This window comes from Phytophthora ramorum, assembly GCF_020800215.1.
Source record: "Phytophthora ramorum isolate Pr-102 chromosome Unknown Phyram_PR-102_s0007, whole genome shotgun sequence".
NCBI lineage: Eukaryota > Oomycota > Peronosporomycetes > Peronosporales > Peronosporaceae > Phytophthora > Phytophthora ramorum.
This window is the reverse complement of record NW_027150653.1, coordinates 67,486-85,520: the sequence shown is the minus strand read 5'-3', so window position 1 is coordinate 85,520 and position 18,035 is coordinate 67,486. Positions and strand designations below refer to the sequence as shown.

General features: G+C 50.1%; 3 protein-coding genes across 3 annotated transcripts; 1 reads left to right on the top strand and 2 right to left on the bottom strand.

Annotated features, from left to right (window-relative positions):
* Window positions 1-658: 658 nt before the first annotated feature.
* Window positions 659-1,702, top strand: KRP23_8046 (2-oxoglutarate-dependent dioxygenase 33; the record flags this gene model as incomplete). The annotated part of the gene is made up of 1 exon (XM_067893441.1): window positions 659-1,702. The coding sequence occupies one exon, from the start codon at window positions 659-661 to the stop codon at window positions 1,700-1,702; it is 1,044 nt and encodes a 347-aa protein (XP_067742967.1).
* A 283-nt stretch (window positions 1,703-1,985) lies between these two features.
* Window positions 1,986-3,029, bottom strand: KRP23_8045 (2-oxoglutarate-dependent dioxygenase 33; the record flags this gene model as incomplete). The annotated part of the gene is made up of 1 exon (XM_067893440.1): window positions 1,986-3,029. The coding sequence occupies one exon, from the start codon at window positions 3,027-3,029 to the stop codon at window positions 1,986-1,988; it is 1,044 nt and encodes a 347-aa protein (XP_067742966.1).
* A 231-nt stretch (window positions 3,030-3,260) lies between these two features.
* KRP23_8044 (Jasmonate-induced oxygenase 3) lies at window positions 3,261-4,340 on the bottom strand (the record flags this gene model as incomplete). The annotated part of the gene is made up of 1 exon (XM_067893438.1): window positions 3,261-4,340. The coding sequence occupies one exon, from the start codon at window positions 4,338-4,340 to the stop codon at window positions 3,261-3,263; it is 1,080 nt and encodes a 359-aa protein (XP_067742965.1).
* Between the last annotated feature and the right edge of the window lie 13,695 nt (window positions 4,341-18,035).

The following is an 18,035-nucleotide window of genomic DNA, read 5'->3' as shown; positions in this document are numbered from 1 at the left end:
CGGGATTGTGCTACCGATCGCAGTCCGTAAGGCAGTTGTTCGCGGTTAAGTCCGATTTTAAACCGTGACGCTCAACCATTTTTGGAATTTGGATAAGTTATTCGCAGTCAGGAAGGTGGTGGCAGGCGGTTGGGTGGGTGGACATTGTATGGGACAGGGCTGTCATAAAATATGCAAAAAGGCAGGAACAGGCAGGTAGATGGGCGGCGGACGGACACACGGACAGACAGACTGACAGGACTCTAGGTTAAGTGGCGGGAAACTATTAATAGAAGGGTAGATTGTATTCCCCACTTCGATCAACGATGAAGCTTCTGAGCGAATATTCACAGGCGGGTGTCCAGCGTGCACTGCTGAATGAGCCGGATGCCATAATAGTTGTCATGTGGACTCGGTGACGAGGCCGATTCGTATGCGCCTCAAATACGAATGCAAAACCTCTTTTTTTCCCGCAGAAATGACCTTCATACCGCCGGATAGGACGTCGTTGATGAGTTGATTCCATAGCTACCAATTGCCACTTCCACAGTGGCAGCGTCAATACCCGATCGCACAATAAAAAAACGATTGGCTCTACTGGTAGCCGCACTCAAATGCGTGAGCTCTCAACTTTAGTTCATTCCTCAATTTGCGAGATCAAGACCAAGGCCAATCCAAGATGGACGTCCGTCAAGTTCCCGTTGTCGACATTGGAGTCCTCATGACACTCCCCACCAACGCTGAAGTCGACGCCGCATTGCGTGACAACAAGGACCCTGCACTCCACAAAACCATCGAGGATGTTCATGCTGCTGCGACGGAGTGGGGCTTCTTTTACATCGCCAACCACGGGCTGCCAGAGCAGGACGTAGATCATCTCCAGACTGTCCTGCGGTCTTTCTTCCGGTTGCCAAAGGAGGTGAAGCGTACAGTCCGACGTACTCCCACCAATTCGCGTGGATACGTCGAGCATGAACTTACCAAAAACAAGACGGACTGCAAAGAGTGCTTTGACTTTGGTAACGCCAACGAGGACGGCCCACCCAACGCCAAGCATCAGCGACTTGGAGACGATGAGAACCAGTGGGTCGACGATGAAACGCTGCCAGGTTTCCGCAGCGAGATGGAGACATATTTTTCCAAGATGGAGTTCATTTCGCGTCGTCTCCTGAAGGTGTTTGCCGTTGCGTTGGGTGAGAATCCTGCGTTCTTTGACCAATTTTTCCACGAGGACAACTCGAACCACATGCGCTTGAACCACTACCCCGCAACTGAAAACCCGGAGGGCACAATGGGCGTCTACCACCACACGGATGCTGGTGCGCTTACCATTTTGCTGCAGGACGATGAAGTTGCGTCCTTACAGGCGTTCCATCGCGAGTCGCAGACGTGGACGCTGGTGCCTCCGCGCAAGGGCACGTACACGATCAACATCGGCGACATGGTGCAGGTGTGGTCCAACGACAAGTTCGTGGCGCCGCTGCACCGCGTGCTCGCCAACGGCGGCGCTGACCGATTCTCGGCGCCGTTCTTTTATAATCCGTCGTACAAGGCTCAGGTGGAGCCCATTGTGGTGAAGGAGGGTGAGGTGGCCAACTACCGTCCTCTCAGCTGGGGCGATTTCCGCCTGAGGCGCTACCAGGGCAACGTGGTCGACAAGGGGAAGGAGATCCAAATTGGCGACTTCAAGATCCACGGCCCCATCGACGTCGCTAACTTGTAGATGGCACTGTGAACAGTGGGAAATAGTGGCCGTGCGGTATGGGGTCATCGATCGATCAAGCGAGATAAACATGAAAAAACAAAAAAGCGGACGAAATGTCCTGCATATTTTCCTGCATACGAATTAAGCTTGGGCTCATGGTTTCAATTTGCCATTGACAAACAACACAAAGCGTCTGTAAGAATCTGCGAACAGCAAATGCAATGATATTTTTTTTCTTCTGACAAATACAAGGTGCCTATCGCTTTCTTCTGGACAAATAATTGCCCTGAGCGTGCGTCGGCTACGCATTGGCAACGTCGATGGGCCCGTGGATCTTGAAATCGCCAATCTGGTTCTCCTGGCCTGCATCTGCATAGTTGCCCTTGACACGAGCTAGAAGGAACTCACGCCAGCTGAATGGGCGGTAGTTAGCCACTTCATCTTCCTTCACCACAATGGGCTCAACCTGCACGTTGAACGCAGGGCAGTAAAAAAACGGAGCCGAGAATCGGCCAGCCTTGTTGCTTGCCAGCACGCGGTGCAGTGGCGCCATGAATTTATCGTTCGACCACACTTGCACGAGATCACCGATGTTGATAGTGTAGGTGCCCTTACGTGGCAACACATTGACCCACGTCTGAGACTCGCGGTGCAGCACCTGCAACGAAGCCACCTGGTCATCTTGAAGCAGGATAGTGAGCGCCCCAGAGTCCGTGTGGTGGTAGGCACCCATGGTCTTCTCGGGTTCAGGAGCCACCGGGTAGTGGTTCAGTCTCATGACACTGGAGTTGCCACCTTGGAAAAACTTGTCGAAGAACGCTGGTTCCTCGCCCAAGGCCACAGCAAACACCTTGAGAAGACGACGCGAAATGTACTCCATCTTGCTGTAGTAAGTTTGCATCTCGGTGCGAAATCCAGACAACGTAGTCTCATCCAGCCACCGATTCTGGTTATCTTCCAGACGCTCGTTCTTCTCGTTGACAGGACCATCTTCGTGGACACTGGTAAAGTCGAAGCACTCTTTCCAGTCCGTTTTGTTCTTGGTGAGTTCGCCCTCGACGTAGCCACGAGCGTTGGTAGCTGTGCGCTGGATAGTGCGTTTGGTTTCTGTTGGTAGGCGGAAGAAGGAGTGCATGGCAGCTTGGAACTGGTCTAGCTCTTGCTGAGGCAGGCTGTGGTTGGTGACGTAGAAGAATCCCCACTCAGTGGTGGCAGCGCGCACTTCTTCGACAATCTGACGCAAAGCGTCCTCCTTGGCATTGCTCAGTGCAGCGTCCACGCTGGCATCAGTTGGGAATGCCATGAGCGCTCCGATGTCGACGACTGGTACTTGGCGCACGTTCATCTTGACCGGGTTTGGGCTTGAGCTTGACGTGGCAAATTCAGGAATGAGCTAAGAGATCTCCTCGCACGACTGAAGTCGAGCATTGACGCCGCCCTGCATGCAGCAGTGATTGATTCGCTAGTGTTCTTCGGAAGAAGGTGCCAGCTGCTCAGTTAGTCGCACACGAAGGGTGACACGGAGACTCCTTTGCTAAGATTTCATTTTCACAGCATGCCACTATTCACCTTCGAGCTACGAGTTCGCTACATCAATCTGTCCATGGATCTTGAAGTCGCCAATCTGAATTTCCTTGCCGCTGTCGGCGTAGTCTCCCTGGAAGCGCGCCAGACGGAACTCACGCCAGCTGAGAGGGCGGTAGTTGGCCACCTCACCCTCCTTCACCACAATGGGCTCCACCTGAGCCTTGTACGACGGATTATAAAAGAACGGCGCCGAGAATCGGTCAGCGCCGCCGTTGGCGAGCACGCGGTGCAGCGGCGCCACGAACTTGTCGTTGGACCACACCTGCACCATGTCGCCGATGTTGATCGTGTACGTGCCCTTGCGCGGAGGCACCAGCGTCCACGTCTGCGACTCGCGATGGAACGCCTGCAAGGACGCAACTTCATCGTCCTGCAGCAAAATGGTAAGCGCACCAGCATCCGTGTGGTGGTTCACACCCATGGTCTTCTCCGGTTCTGGCGCAACGGGGTAGTGGTTTAATCTCAAGAAACTCGAGTTGTCACCATGGAAGAACTGGTCAAAGAACGCCGGTTCCTCACCCAACGCAACGGCGAACACCTTGAGCAGGCGGCGCGAAATGTACTCCATCTGGTGGTAGTACTGGACCATTTCGTCGCGGAATCCGGGCAGGTGCTTGTCCTGGATCCACTGGTTTTGATCGTGTCCCAACCGTTCGTGCTTGTCATTCACTGGGCCGTCCTCATTGGCCCCAGCAAAGTCGAGACACTCCTTCCAGTCCGTCTTGTTCTTGGTGAGCTCGTCGTCGAAATACCCTCGGGAGTTGGTGGCACTACGACGAATCGTGCGCTTGATCTCCATTGGCAACTGGAAAAAGGACCGCATGGCGGCCTGGAACTGGTCCACCTCCTGCTCCGGCAGCGCGTGGTTGGCCACGTAGAAGAACCCCCACTCTGTTGCAGCAGCGCGGACTTCGTCAATAGTTTTGCGGATTGCTGGGTTATTGGCGTCGCGCAGTGCGGCGTCCACTGCAGCGTCACTGGGGAACGCCATGAGCGCTCCAATGTCGACGACTGGCACTTGGCGTACGTCCATGTTGACCTTGAGCTCGCTCGTTTTGGAATGAGCCATGGCGAGCAGTTCAATGTGCGGTCAGCAGAGACCAACGCGTCTGAGTATTGACGCAGCGGAAATGGCGAGGGCGATTGGGCGGAACTCAGCTCCGATTTGCAGCTACTGTCACCGACGCATGTATACACCTGTATATGCGTATCCGACTGTATTGGAAAAAGTAAGAGACGGGTGCACTAGTATAACTAATGCCCACATCCTGTCGGGAGCATGGCGCGACATAAAAGCGCTGGCTGTCCAGCAAAATTGCCCCACAATAGGTTTCGCCCTGGCTTGAAGCTGCCAGCCTTTATTACTCCTTTTCGATGAACCATTTCCTCGAAGGATCTACTGCCACAGGGGTGGGTTTTGGTGATAGCTTTGTATATGGCCAGGAGCCCCGCGCGCAGTGTAGGTCGTGAGGGTGAAAGCCGCGCGGGTGAGTGGTGAGCTACCGTAATTTATTTTTGCCAGAAGTAGAACGTGTCCTATTATTTAGTGTGGACCACATACTCACCCGTGATAACAGCCAGTTGCATTTGCGAGCAACGTCCCTAATTGTTTACCCTTCTCGAGCGAGGTGAAAACGGCGTCGGCAGAGATAAACCCATCATTGTTGCACGCCTCACCTGTCGACAGTAAAGATTGGTCAGTTTGATTCGCGTTTCTACGTTTGAAATGGCCAAACAGTTTTTAACCAGGCATGCACTACTGTACGAGACGAATCAAGAATACAAAAAAAAAATTGAATGGCCTTCCCTTAGACCGTTTACGTATCCTCTGCCAAGATCTCTTTCACATTTTTCAGTTGTCGATTTTTGTGCCCGCAGATGCTGGCGCAGAAGGGATTAAAATTTGTCAGTGTCGGTCAGCGTCGTCCTTTCGGTCACTCCACCCTTCATTGGCGAGTGTCGAAATGCATTTTCTGTTCGCAGAGGCTGCAGATGAGCACTCTCCAATCGTAAACGTCTATCCCAGCGCTCTCTCTATCGTTGCTGCCAGCGCGTACGCTGTACCTGTAGTTACGACCAACCGCAATCACAATAGCATGTACAGCCGTAAAGTCTTCATTCTTCAGTTCTGCTGCTGTCTGCCAAACCGCAATGCGCCCACTCGGTCACTCGGTCAAAGTTGTTCTAATCATCGCAGCGCTTGCTGCTCTGTCAGTCTCCCACGCTTTCGTTATTGGAGACGCACCGGGCTTCGCCGCTGGCACTACGGGCGGTGGCACAGCTGAACCTGTATACCCCAAGACAATCGAAGAGCTCACGACGCTGCTAGGCGATGCAGAACCTCGCGTTGTTGTACTGGACAAGGGATTCGACTTCCGAGGTACAGAAGGAACCACAACGGAGCAAGGCTGTCGACCCAAGTCCAACGCCGATTGTCTTGCCAAGAACAACGGGTTCGCTGGTCAAGATGTGATCTTGTTCGAAGGAGACACGACGCTCACTCAGACCGGAGGATGCGATCAAGCCGTCCCTGTGGACGTAACTTACGACAATGCAGCCAAGAAAGCGCTCGTCGTCAAGAGCAACAAGACTTTACGGGGTATTGGCCAAGCTGGTGTTTTGACGGGAAAAGGGCTCTGGCTGGACGGAGACAACATCATCATCCAGAACATCCACATCACCGAGCTCAATCCTCAGTATGTCTGGGGCGGAGATGCCATTTACATTCAAGGCACCGAGGACCGAGCTATGAAGAACGTTTGGCTGGACCACGTTAAGGTCTCGCGAGTGGGCCGACAAATGTTCGTGAGTGGGTTTGCCGGAGTCGAGAGCCTGACAATCAGCAACTCGGACTTCGACGGTCGCACGGACTGGTCCAGCTCTTGCGATGGTCGTCACTATTGGACGTTTATTGTTGACGGCACCACAACCCGCGTGAGCTTGCTGAACAACTACATTCACTCGACATCAGGTCGGTCTCCGAAAGTTGTGGGGGCGTCTAGCGAGAGTGCGAACGTCGTGGCGCACATCGCCAACAACTACTGGGCCGACAACTCGGGTCACTCGATCGAGCCGGGAGCCAACGCTTTTGTGCTGGCTGAGGGCAACTTTATCCAAGACACTGCGATCCCAATCCAGGCAGACGACCCAGCGGCATCGAGCATTTCGACGACGGATGACTGTGCCACGGCACTGGGTCGGGCGTGCTCCGCAAATGTATTGGAGAAAAGCGGTACATTCGACTCGGTAAACGGTCCAACTGTTTTGGACACGGCCAAACAGTACAAGGAGATCTCGGGGTATGTTCCTGGCGCTGCCGCCAAACTGATGAAGACGCTCGACAACTTCGGCGTCGGTACGTTGCAGGATGGAGACGTATCGCAGCAACAACAAACTCCGGTTCAAGGGGAAGTGGCCCAAGACTTTGATTCATCAATGAACACGACCCAGGGTGGGAAATGTGCCGTCAGACGGCATTAAAAGTAGATGTGTACGTATGTGTTTGTATTCATGAGTGCTGTTACACGTGTACGTGCAACCAAACCAGTAAAAACGTTTTTGGGGAATTAACGATTTAGCAATCTGTTTCCCTAGTGATTGAAGTTCTCCACACTGCGGAAAACATGAAGCGGGAAGAGTTGTGTGTTCATTGCAACTCGGCAAAGCCTGTGAATACCAAAAAATTGGCGCCCTCGCGTCGTCAAAACGCCTTCGTTCGGGTGTGCATTGCATCAATCGACCGCAGTTGAAGTTTTGGGTGAGAAATAGATTTGGATACACCGGAGATTACTCTCTCGGTGGCGCTCATGAGGTACATGTGAACAGCGTGATGCGAGGATTTGACAGAACGCGTCACGCCATCGTAGAGTAATAATGCATGGGCATAGATAGCTGTCGCCCAAAACTAGGTAAGCGAGGCATTCGGTGCGGAAGTGTTGCGTATGTGCTGCTACAGATCCAGAGCGCACGTCATCACTGCTGTCCGAGCGAAAACAAAAGTACCATGTGACACCCGCGCCAAGCTGATCGTTTTACAGACTCAACTTAGCACGGTTGAGCACTGATCGCTTCTACTGTACAGTAGCACCATTCGTTGTGTGCATGTATTGCTGCCGCAGCAACATACGGTGTTTTGTTAGCCTATCCTATAAACATCTCGACATCAGAATGTGTCGTAGCTCAGCACACTGACGTAAATCCCGCAGTACTGAATTCTCCTGTGAGCACTCCAAGCTCGCTTTACTTGCACCGGGGACGGACAGCACACTCAAAATGATGAGCTCAAACCTCCTGGTTTGCATTTCAGTTGCCATTGCATTATCAACGCAACTAATCGTGAAGGCCTTCATCGTGGGCAAAGCTTCAGGTTTCGCCGCCGGCACAACGGGTGGAGGCTCCATCGAGTCGGTCTACCCTCAAAACCTTCAAGAACTGGAAACGTTTCTAGGAGATGACGAACCTCGCGTTATCATCCTCAACAAGGAGTTCGACTTCCTAGGGTCCAACGGCACGACCACCGAGCAAGGATGCAGACCCAAGATCATGGAACAGTGCATCGCCGAAAACAACGGGTTCAAGGGACAGGATGTCATCCTTCGAGAAGGAGACACGACGTTCACGCAGACCGGTGGCTGTGACCAAGCCGTCGGCGTCGAAGTGACGTACGACAACGCCGCCAAGAACCCACTCGTTGTCAAGGGGAACAAAACACTGCGCGGCATCGGCCAAGCTGGTGTGGTTAAAGGAAGAGGCCTCTGGCTCAACGGCGACAACATCATCATTCAGAACATCCACATCACGGAGCTCAACCCGCAGTATGTTTGGGGCGGAGACGCAATCTATCTCCAAGGCACGGAGAGCGGACCCATGAAGAACATTTGGCTCGACCACATCAAAATATCACGCGTCGGCAGGCAGATGCTGGTGATCGCATTCGGAGGCGCCGAGAGTCTCACGATCAGCAACTCCGACTTCGATGGTCGCACGGACTGGTCCAGCTCTTGCGACGGACGCCACTACTGGGCCTTCATCATCGGCGGAGAGCCCACGCACGTCACCTTCGTGAACAACTTCGTGCATTCGACGTCGGGGAGATCACCGAAGATCATCAGCGAAATGGGGACGAACCCTATCGTGGTGGGCCACATCGTCAACAACTACTGGGCCGACAACTCGGGTCACTCGTTCGAGCCCGGCTTGAACGCGTTTGTGCTGGCGGAGGGCAACCTCATCCAGGACACGGCTCAGCCCATCCTGGCCGACGACAAGGCCACGATTTTCACGGCTGCCGACTCGAACGATTGCACTTCGTATCTCGGGCGTGCTTGCGTGGCGAACGTGCTGGAGAACAGTGGTGCGCTCGACTCCGTGAATGGAGAGCGTGCGATGGAGACGGTGAAGGAGTTCAAGGAGATCTCGAGCTACGCTCCTGGAGCGGCGATGAAGTTAAGCGTTAACCTGGAAAACTTTGGCGTCGGTCTTCTTCAAGGAACGACAACGGAGCAAACACAGGAGAGCGTTACCCAGGAAGAAGTTGTGCAAGACTATGGCCAATCGGAAAGTGTGCTGAGGTCTTCAACGTGTAAGGCGAAGCGTCGAACCTAATCAGTAACCACTAGCCCATTCAGAGTAACTTGGCTCACCAGTACGAAATTGTATTGTGCTTTTCTGCCAAAACGCCCTCCTTTTTAAGGTCCTACGTAGGAGGAGGGGTTTTACGAAAGCTCTTCTAACTGACCTGGTGATAGCCACTAAAAATTACAGGCAGGACTGTTCATGTGGTAGAAATATGACCAAAAACAAATTGAAATGTAAGTATGCAAACTGGGTTACTGATTTGTACATACTGGTATTCGCGAACGAGATGTTGCACTTCCTGTGGCCACTTTGACGACCGCTCAGAAGCCAAATTGTCGTCGCCATCTTGAAAAGCAGGTACCAACGGCGAAGACTTCGGGTGGAAACTCCTAGTACCTCAGACACAACAGTAATTTCAATGTTGTATACGTACTATACAACAATGCCGCGCCAGCAGATATCGGTTGAGTAGCCCCTAGACGCTTTGATAATGCTAGTGGAGACCTCACGAAGGACGAAATGGCCGGTGGATTGTGGTCATTCGGTCATGAGTTTGTAAAAAAATGCTCTTTAGAAGCCTTTCGTAAGACTTGCTTTTCTAACATTCATTGGATGGTATTCACGAAGCTACTGTGATTTGATTGAGTAAATTTGTATTTTGTCTTGCCTCCAGCCATTAAATTTGCGGTGAGGTGTGATTGAGATATTAAAGTGTTCGGGACCATTCAATGCGGAATGGGATACATTACGTAGAGAACACACAGTATGACAAGGTAATGTCATACTTCCTCCGGGCGGGAATTATTGCAAGAATGTACTATCCACAGACCCAAGACTCTTGAAAGGAATTGCAGTAAAATATGATATTATGTAGGTACAACAGTAAGGAAGGCTCTCTGTATATTCGATCATACATCAATTACGACTCCTTCATGAAGAATGGCGTCAGCGTAGCGAAATGCCTCTAAATCGCATGGTAATGATTGGGGGAGCCCTCCTAGACGGCGCATCTTGTCCTTTCCGATGTGAGGAAGCTTGTACTCGTTCGAGCCACTGGCGCGCATTGTACACTCGAAAACCTTCTGCAAGGTGAGAAAGATATTGTCCAGCTTCTCATGTTCGAGTGCGTCGTACGATTTCCTTACCGCACGAATGAGCTGGTCGATGTTGTAGCAGTCCTCTCGATGCTGGAGAGCTTGTATCGAAGAGAAGTATCCCAAATCAAGGGTATTATAATCTGGAGAGTTTGCTGGCTGAAACTCGATCTGAATGTTCCATCCGTCAGCACGCCCAGCGGCGAGGATATCTGGATCATTGGGTTTGCAGTGAGGTGTAGCATTATCATGTTGGATGATGATTGGCATACCTTTCTCACAAATTGGCCACTTGGCCTTGATTGCTGGTATAACATGTTCAAGCAGGTAGCGCTTGTAGACTTTATCATTGACAGAATCCAAGTTCTCCGTCCTGATCGTTCCTGCCAGTCGGTTCTTGCTGGTGCGCTGCGCTGCTGTTTGCTTCGTAAAATCCCAGATGCCAATTTTCCCGTCAAATAAAACCTGTCCATTTGCATCATATCTGCGCATAATAACAACATTTAATATCAGAGACTGAACAAATTGACAAGTTGTGCAGGTTACGTTACTTTGGTCTAGCTATTGCAGCCAGGAAAATTGTCTTGCCGATGAATCGCTTGCTTTTACGCTCGCGATGAGGCACGGTCTCCCCTGGAAGAACGTAGAAGACCCTCTTGTTTGTGTCCTCGTTGAACCACTTCTCGTCCACATGCACGACGTTGTACGTGGGCGAGAAGTGGGAGCCATCAGATCCGTGGACCACGTGGCGAAGAGCGTGCCGAATTCGAGCATGCTTGTTCTCCTTCGTCAAGAGCGGGTGGATGGTGTTGGTGTGGCGCAGGAGCTGGCCCTGTGCGATCGCGTCCCACACCACAGAGCGCGCTACGCCCAGCTCATCTGCCAGACACTGTTGTGTCATGCGCCGACGAAACGGAATGGTGGTGATGTGCGCTAAAAGCGCTTGCCGGTCTTTCTTCTTGCGGCCGGCTGCCCCCGGCATCCTGCTAACCACGCCGTCGATCCCGTCGCTAGCAAATGCCGACTTAAACAGGCCCCAGACTCGGCTAATGGTGCTGATGTCCACACTAAATTTCTCAGCAGCATGGCTCATGGCTCCTGACCGTGCTCACCGTTCAGCAGTAGAAAAATCACAGCATCCGTTCGCTCTCTGTCGGTGAGGTTTGGCTGGGATGGCGTGGTTCGGGCGCTCATGCGGGGGGGGGGGGGGGGGGGGGGGCTGGTTGGTGGTGGTGTGCTTGCGAGATGGGTAGTTTGGGTAATGTGGATGCCCCATGCGTACACTTTCGCTCGTAACTTTCTTGTTTGAAGGAGTGTTTTGGCGCTCAAAAGACGTACGAAAAGTTGAGAGCAAATGGCGTCGATTCGCATATCAGCGGGCTCAAAGCGAGCTCATGAGGGAAAAAAAGATCGAACCGTCTGTTTTTCGTTGCAATTATTTTCACCCAGAGGAAGTATCAAGCTCTACACGAGGTTTATGTGAAGTACACGGAATACGGGAAAGCCAGAAAACAAGAGCACCTTGGGAGCAAGCTCGAAGTATTGTGCCTTTCCCGACTTTTGGACAATCTGACCCAAAAAGAGGGTCTTAAGAAAGAGGGGTTAGGTTATAGGTAGGATTTACCAAGTTGCCCAATTTACCCTCAGTTACATAAGCTGCCTCGCCTCTGCTCCTCCTCTTCCGACGACCTTGACAGGTTATGAGCCCAAATACTGACTCAAGCACCGACGACCACGATTTTCCGTGCCTCAATGACCGGAACTTCGTGATCTGGAACATTCGAGCGACCGCCGCCCTCGAAGACGACTATGCGGGCGACGAGGACTACGACTTCTCCTCGGATGAAGACCTCAACCCGGCATTGGCGGACGTGAGGGACATTAAGGCCACGCTAGACGCCGTTGGGGCACCCAAGGCCAACGACATGGACGACTCAAGTTCGGAGTCTGCCACCGTTGGAGACGACGGCGACGTGGAAATGGGGTAGATACAACCACCCTTGATCCAGTCATTCACTGCTAAAAAAACGTGATGATCTGAAGCGAGCTGAGAAGCTAAAGGCTAAGAGCCTAAAGCTGAGCTCGAGGAATCTACGGCTTGATGAAGCAAAGGCTAAAGCCTTCCTCATCAAAACCATCGATGATCAACACGTTCTCGTGGTGAAGGATAAGGAGTACGAAGTCGCTGCCATCCACAGTGACCCGTACTACATTTAGTCGTACCTGATGGTCCTCAAATACGAGGAAGGATCCGACCTCATGGCTTTCATCATTGACTTGGATGAATCTATGAAGGCAGCCGCGGAAGCCATGAACAGTGTGCTGAGCGACGACCAAAGGTCGCTCTATCTGTACCATTCCTTCCCAACGGAGTGGAAGCCTGAACTAGCAATCTGGAAAGGCAGTCGGAAGTTTATTCCGTACGAAGACCTGAAACGGCACGTCGAGACCAAGGTCCAGAATGAGCTAGCGCGCAATCGCTACATCCTCGGACAAGAAACCCCAGTCTAAGTAAACACGAGCTGAGAGATCTGTTCAAGCCATATCACCAATTCCGATGCCAGCGAATCTCCGAGTCCCCACCAAGATGAAAAAAGTTGTCGTGGCTTCAGTGAAGTTCACGTACTGTCAGCGCGACAACCACGGCACAGTCGACCGCTGCATCCTGCAGCGTCACCTATGTGATGGCGAAATCAAGACTGACACGGTTCTTCCTGCTCAAGGCAACACAAGGCACGCAAAGTCATTACCCTTGCAAAGGCAGCTACAAGGGAAACCATGCCAAAAACCTCGTGGACCAACTACCATGGTCGTGAAAACAACAATCGTTCTCCTAATGGAAACGCCATGATCGCCGTGGAAATCACAGCCGCAACAATCAAGGAAAACATAACGAAATTCACGATCGGCGCAACCAAGACGTCCATGGATCCGACAACAGCGAGTATGGCATAATTGCTATTACAACGCTCGATTGTTGAAGGTGGGTCTCACTGCTCATGTCGGGCACCAGGATCCAACACGGACGATCGATTCCGGTTGCACTCACTATATCACGTCCAACAGGGAATGGCTTATGACCCTAAAATCGACCGCAGGCAAGTCCATCACGGTGGGGGGCAATCACCAGATTCCATTGCAGGAACAGGTGACGTGAGGCTAACTATCAAAGACACGAAGGGAAGAGATCAAGTCTTAACCCTGACCAACGTGTTGTACGCACTTGGCCTCAAGTTTAATTTGCTCTCGGTTCGTCAAGCTGTCGAAACGGACTACAAGATCAACTTCCCGAACGCCAAGAAATGCGTCCTGTTCTACGACCGTGAAACCAAGTTCAAAGACAAGACTGGCAATGGCATTCGCCTCTACCAATTCGAAGCTCTCTCGGTGAACATCGACCTCGCAGCCCATGTGATCAAATCTGGTACGTCCGATAATATTTTACTCTGGCACAAACGAATGGGTCATCCTAACTTTCGCATTATGCAAGATCTGGCTAAGGTGGACATCGCCAAAGATATGGGGATGTCGAAATTCAACACAAGCAAATACAGACAACGACGGAGAAATCCGTCCGACATTAAAAAAAAATCCGGCATTTGAGAGTGGCACTATGTTCCCTCCATACTAAATTAAATCCTAATTTCGACCAATCCGATCGTATTTTAGAATTGTTTAGCCAATAGGTTACCAAAATAAAATGAAGGGCTCGCAGATAAACTTCCCAGGGCTATTGATAATTCGCCGACTCAGCCTGTGATGTGAAGCGCACCAAGCGAAGCCACAGTATCAGGACAAAGCGTGAGTCATTAACACTCCTGGAGTGCATTGGGGTCAAGGCTGCCTCGCAGCAACTCAATATCGCCTGTGGGACGATTTACGATTGGAAGAAACAGAAGGACGCAATTATCAACTTCAGGGGGCACGCCTCGTCGAAGACGTTGAAAGGTCAGGGGCGCAAGGAATTTTTTCCTGGCATCACTGACCTTGTGACGTACGTGAAGGACGTTTGCTGCGACGAAGCCGTAAGTTACGCTTTTAGTTATGCTATTGTTTTGTATTGTCACGCAGGTATAGCCAATTTATAATTTTACGGTTTGTGCTTTATATATTTAAATGCATAGGTTTTATCTACGGCTGGAATGATCAAGTTCATGTGGGAAATTCACCCAGACTAGATGAAGTCCTATTTTAACGGTAAAGAAAAAGGTAACGCTGCGCTCGAGCGTATGGTTCAGTGGAGCGATTGTTTTGGGTCAAATTGGGTCAACACCTTTTCTTGGGTCAACTGACGGGTTAATTTTGAGATTGGTCAAATTGGATCAAATTTTATCATGATAACAAGGGTGGATAGATAATGTTTATAATATATGTTAGAAAATAACGTGGCCAAAGCTCTTTTCTAGAATACACGCAAAACATTCCATTCCGCTGTCACAACATCGCAAAAGTGTTGGTCGGTTCCGGATATTTGCTGCCACCGCCTTCGAGGAAGACCACGCGAAGCTACAAGCAATGCGACAGTTGATGAGAAAGGGCACACGACGTTACGAGCAGTGTCACGATCAGCGTAGTAGCGAGCGATGTGACAGTAACGACAGCTTGTAACTATCATCAAGGAGGAGGGGGCACCTCATACTAGCTCGAGCGCGAATAAACTCACTTTCGAGTCGTCTTCGTACTTCGCAGGCACCAAGTTCAGGGCCTTCAATCCGCTAATCTTCAACTACACTGGCCAGCGACCTATCTCTGACCGATTGCCACTCCGACCAATTCAGTTACGACGGATCTGATTGGAGCGATGCCTCAGATGAGACGATCATCCCTGAGTTGACACCAGACGAAACGTTGCGCTCCACGGGGGGATAAGAGAATGGAGATCGCCATTGTCTGAGAGGAGGAGAGCTTCAACCGCCAGACGTGAACAAGTCCATCACCTATCAAGGGTATTCCTATGCCTGGTACTACACGGGCGCTTCTTCCACGAACTATCGGTGCAGTGTTTACCGGCTGACGGATTGCAAGGCCAAGCATTTTGTGAACGATGCTGGGACCAAGATGTCTGGCGAGCATGAACCAGATTGTCCACCGTCCGATAAGTTCAAGGTCGACTGTCGTCAACTGGAAGGAGCAAATGATGTTGGCGACTGATGAAATTGAATTGGCTGACGTGACGCTCACGCCTCAGGAAGTTTGGCTCACCATTCGCGACAAGTTCTACAACAATGACGATTTGATCGTTCAGGGTGCTTCAAAGAAGCAAATTTTGGGTCGGCTTTATCGCACGAGAACAACCCATTTTGGATGTGAAATATACGGCCGTATCGAGAGCGAACCACTTTGCGGCGTTCAAAACAACCCAGGTTTGAAATTCTTTCAGTTCCACTTCACTTACTACGAAGATGAGGTTTTGCATCGAGTTATCCTCAGCTTGTCGATAGCTAATCTCCCTTTTCTTCGATACCACGCACAGTTGTGTGCCGATGCAGTTCTACCAACTTGTGGTTATCATGGTGTATGACATCATTTCCGACCTGTACTTGCCGTGTTTTACGTTTTGACGACGGGCAAGACTACCGATATCTACGAACATTTGCTACACTTCGTGTTCATTGCAACCAAGAGAAAACTCAAGTCAGCTCACGTTGTCTGTGATTTCGAGTATGGAATGATCAAGGCTGTCAAGAATCAGTTTCCTGAAACCCGCACCATTGGCTGCCTTTTTCGTTTCAAACATGGAATTCGACGAAAAATGCTGAAACTTCACATTTCGGAAGAATAAGTTAACCTGGCAATGCGATAGGGATACTTCGACAGATTGACAGTGATCCGGCGTTTTGATATTACTGGTCAAGGGAAACGTGATGTCAGAGCTCGATTAAGGTAAGACTGCCTGGTAGCTGGCATTTCCTATTCTAAGGAGAACTGGAAGCAATTTTGGAAATATTTCAAGAGGACGTGGATCAAGAAGTTCAAGCCGGAATGGTGGAATGTGTCCGGTCTCCGTCAAGAATTAGCCCCCTCGAGCGCTACAGCAGATCGCTTAACGAGGCATTTTCCGTCGCGCACCCAAATGTCACTCAGTTTATTGGTGACATTGAAGAGCAAAGTCGCGAAAATGTCAGACTTTTAGCGGACATTTTAAACCGCCGTGCTCGCGCACCAAACCACGTTTCTGCACACACTCCGTCTCATCTCGAACCTGGCTTGAACTCAGATTCGGATACAGAGGATTTGAAGATTCAGAAGACGACAACATCTCCTGCACCTCGTCGATAGCGTCCGTCTCCCCGGAGTACTAGCTAAAATGCACTAACATCCGTAAATCCACAAATATACTTGAAAAATGTATGAAGAGCAAACTTCATACTAAAAGTCAATATCGCACTGCTACACGGATCAACCGGCAGCCGCATGCTAGTCTTTCACCCCTAACCACACACAGTCTTCCAACATTTCGCCGGTTTGCCTGTATGCCCACTTCACAAAGCGGGGGTACTATCATACTAATTTTGTATGCCAAAACAACCGTATGTATGCTTGCACTTGATCCAGACTTCCAAAACCACATCGACATTATTTATAAAAACCTGTTTCTTACCTCTATAATTTGATACTTTATCTCATATCAAATTATTGCAGTTGTATAAGAAACTGTTTTTAGAACCTTTGTATGGGTCAAATTTAGGGTCAACTTTTACTAGATACGACTAAGTTTTAGGCTTAAAAGAGTTGACCTTGACCCAATTTGACCTAAAAAAAATGGATATCGGCTCAGCGCATCGCTAATCGGTAATATTTGATAATAATTTATAATGGTTTTTTTAACTTTAAAACGTTTAATTGTTTTTTTCTGCTTGAAATAGCTACGGATATTCCTCTCAGAAGCCCCAAGCCGCCAAAACGTTGTACGCTGACCTAGAGGAAACGCGGGCGAAGTTTGCCCTAGAATTTTGGGCCCAACATGAAACCTTAGAGGGAGGTGGCATGTTGAATGTTGACGAAACTGCGATAATGTTCGACATGCCACCGATCAAGGCTTGGGCTGCGAAAGGGCGAAATGATTCGGCGCTCATTTTGGGTGCGAACAAGCACACCGGTCGCATAACAGCAGTGCTGACTGTACGTGACGATGGTAAGCGTTAATACGTGTGATGTTACGGATTGTTTTATGAACTTTAAAATTGGTTTCATAATTTATAGGAAAGAAATTGCCAATACTCTTCATCCTACGTGGTGTTTCGGGTGGACGAATCGAGAAAAATGAACTCGAGGAGTGCCCTGATGGACACTTCTACGCTGTTCAAGAGAATGCATGGATGAATAGCTCGGTATGGAAATTCTATGTAGAAAAACTATTAAAGTTTGAAATAGACGCACCCGCTGTCCTTCTTGTTGACAATTTCGAATGTCACGTATCGGAAGAAGGACAGCGGCTTGTGGCCGAAGAAGCCAATGCTACGGTGGTCCCATTACCCCCAAATAACACCGCTGTTTGTCAGCCACTAGATGTGGGGGTAATGAGACCACTTAAAGCTAAAATTAGAAACAGCGGGAGTCTACGGACTGGAGGAGCCTCTAAGGGAAAATGCGTCCGTGCTATCCAGTCTACCATTGCTGCTTGGGACGACTTAAAAGAAGCGACAATAATTCGTAGCTTCCAAAAGGCTATTCCTACATATTCGGAGGTAACAGTTTGAATTACAGTCTTTTTCTGCTCATTCATATGATCTTTTGATTTTTATGTGTGCTTTCAAATCATTTTTGATTTACCAATCACATGCACTGTCGGATTTTTTGTCGGGTTCGGTGATTTCTATTTTAGCATGAAGGATGCCAGTGGTGTCGGATTTCTCCGTCGTTGAGTGTACTACTTTTGCTCATCATGCACATACGCTAAAGCACATCGTAACCCATTCAATAAACGTACCGTTCGAAGGGCAAAATTCCCTCTTGGAAATGTTCACACAGATATGACTGGGCTCCTTCCTGCGCCTACACTATCAGGATGTCAATATTTCTTGACTTTTATTGACGACTACTCGCGCTATCTGTTTATCTATATCATAAGGCGCAAGTCAGACCTATACGTC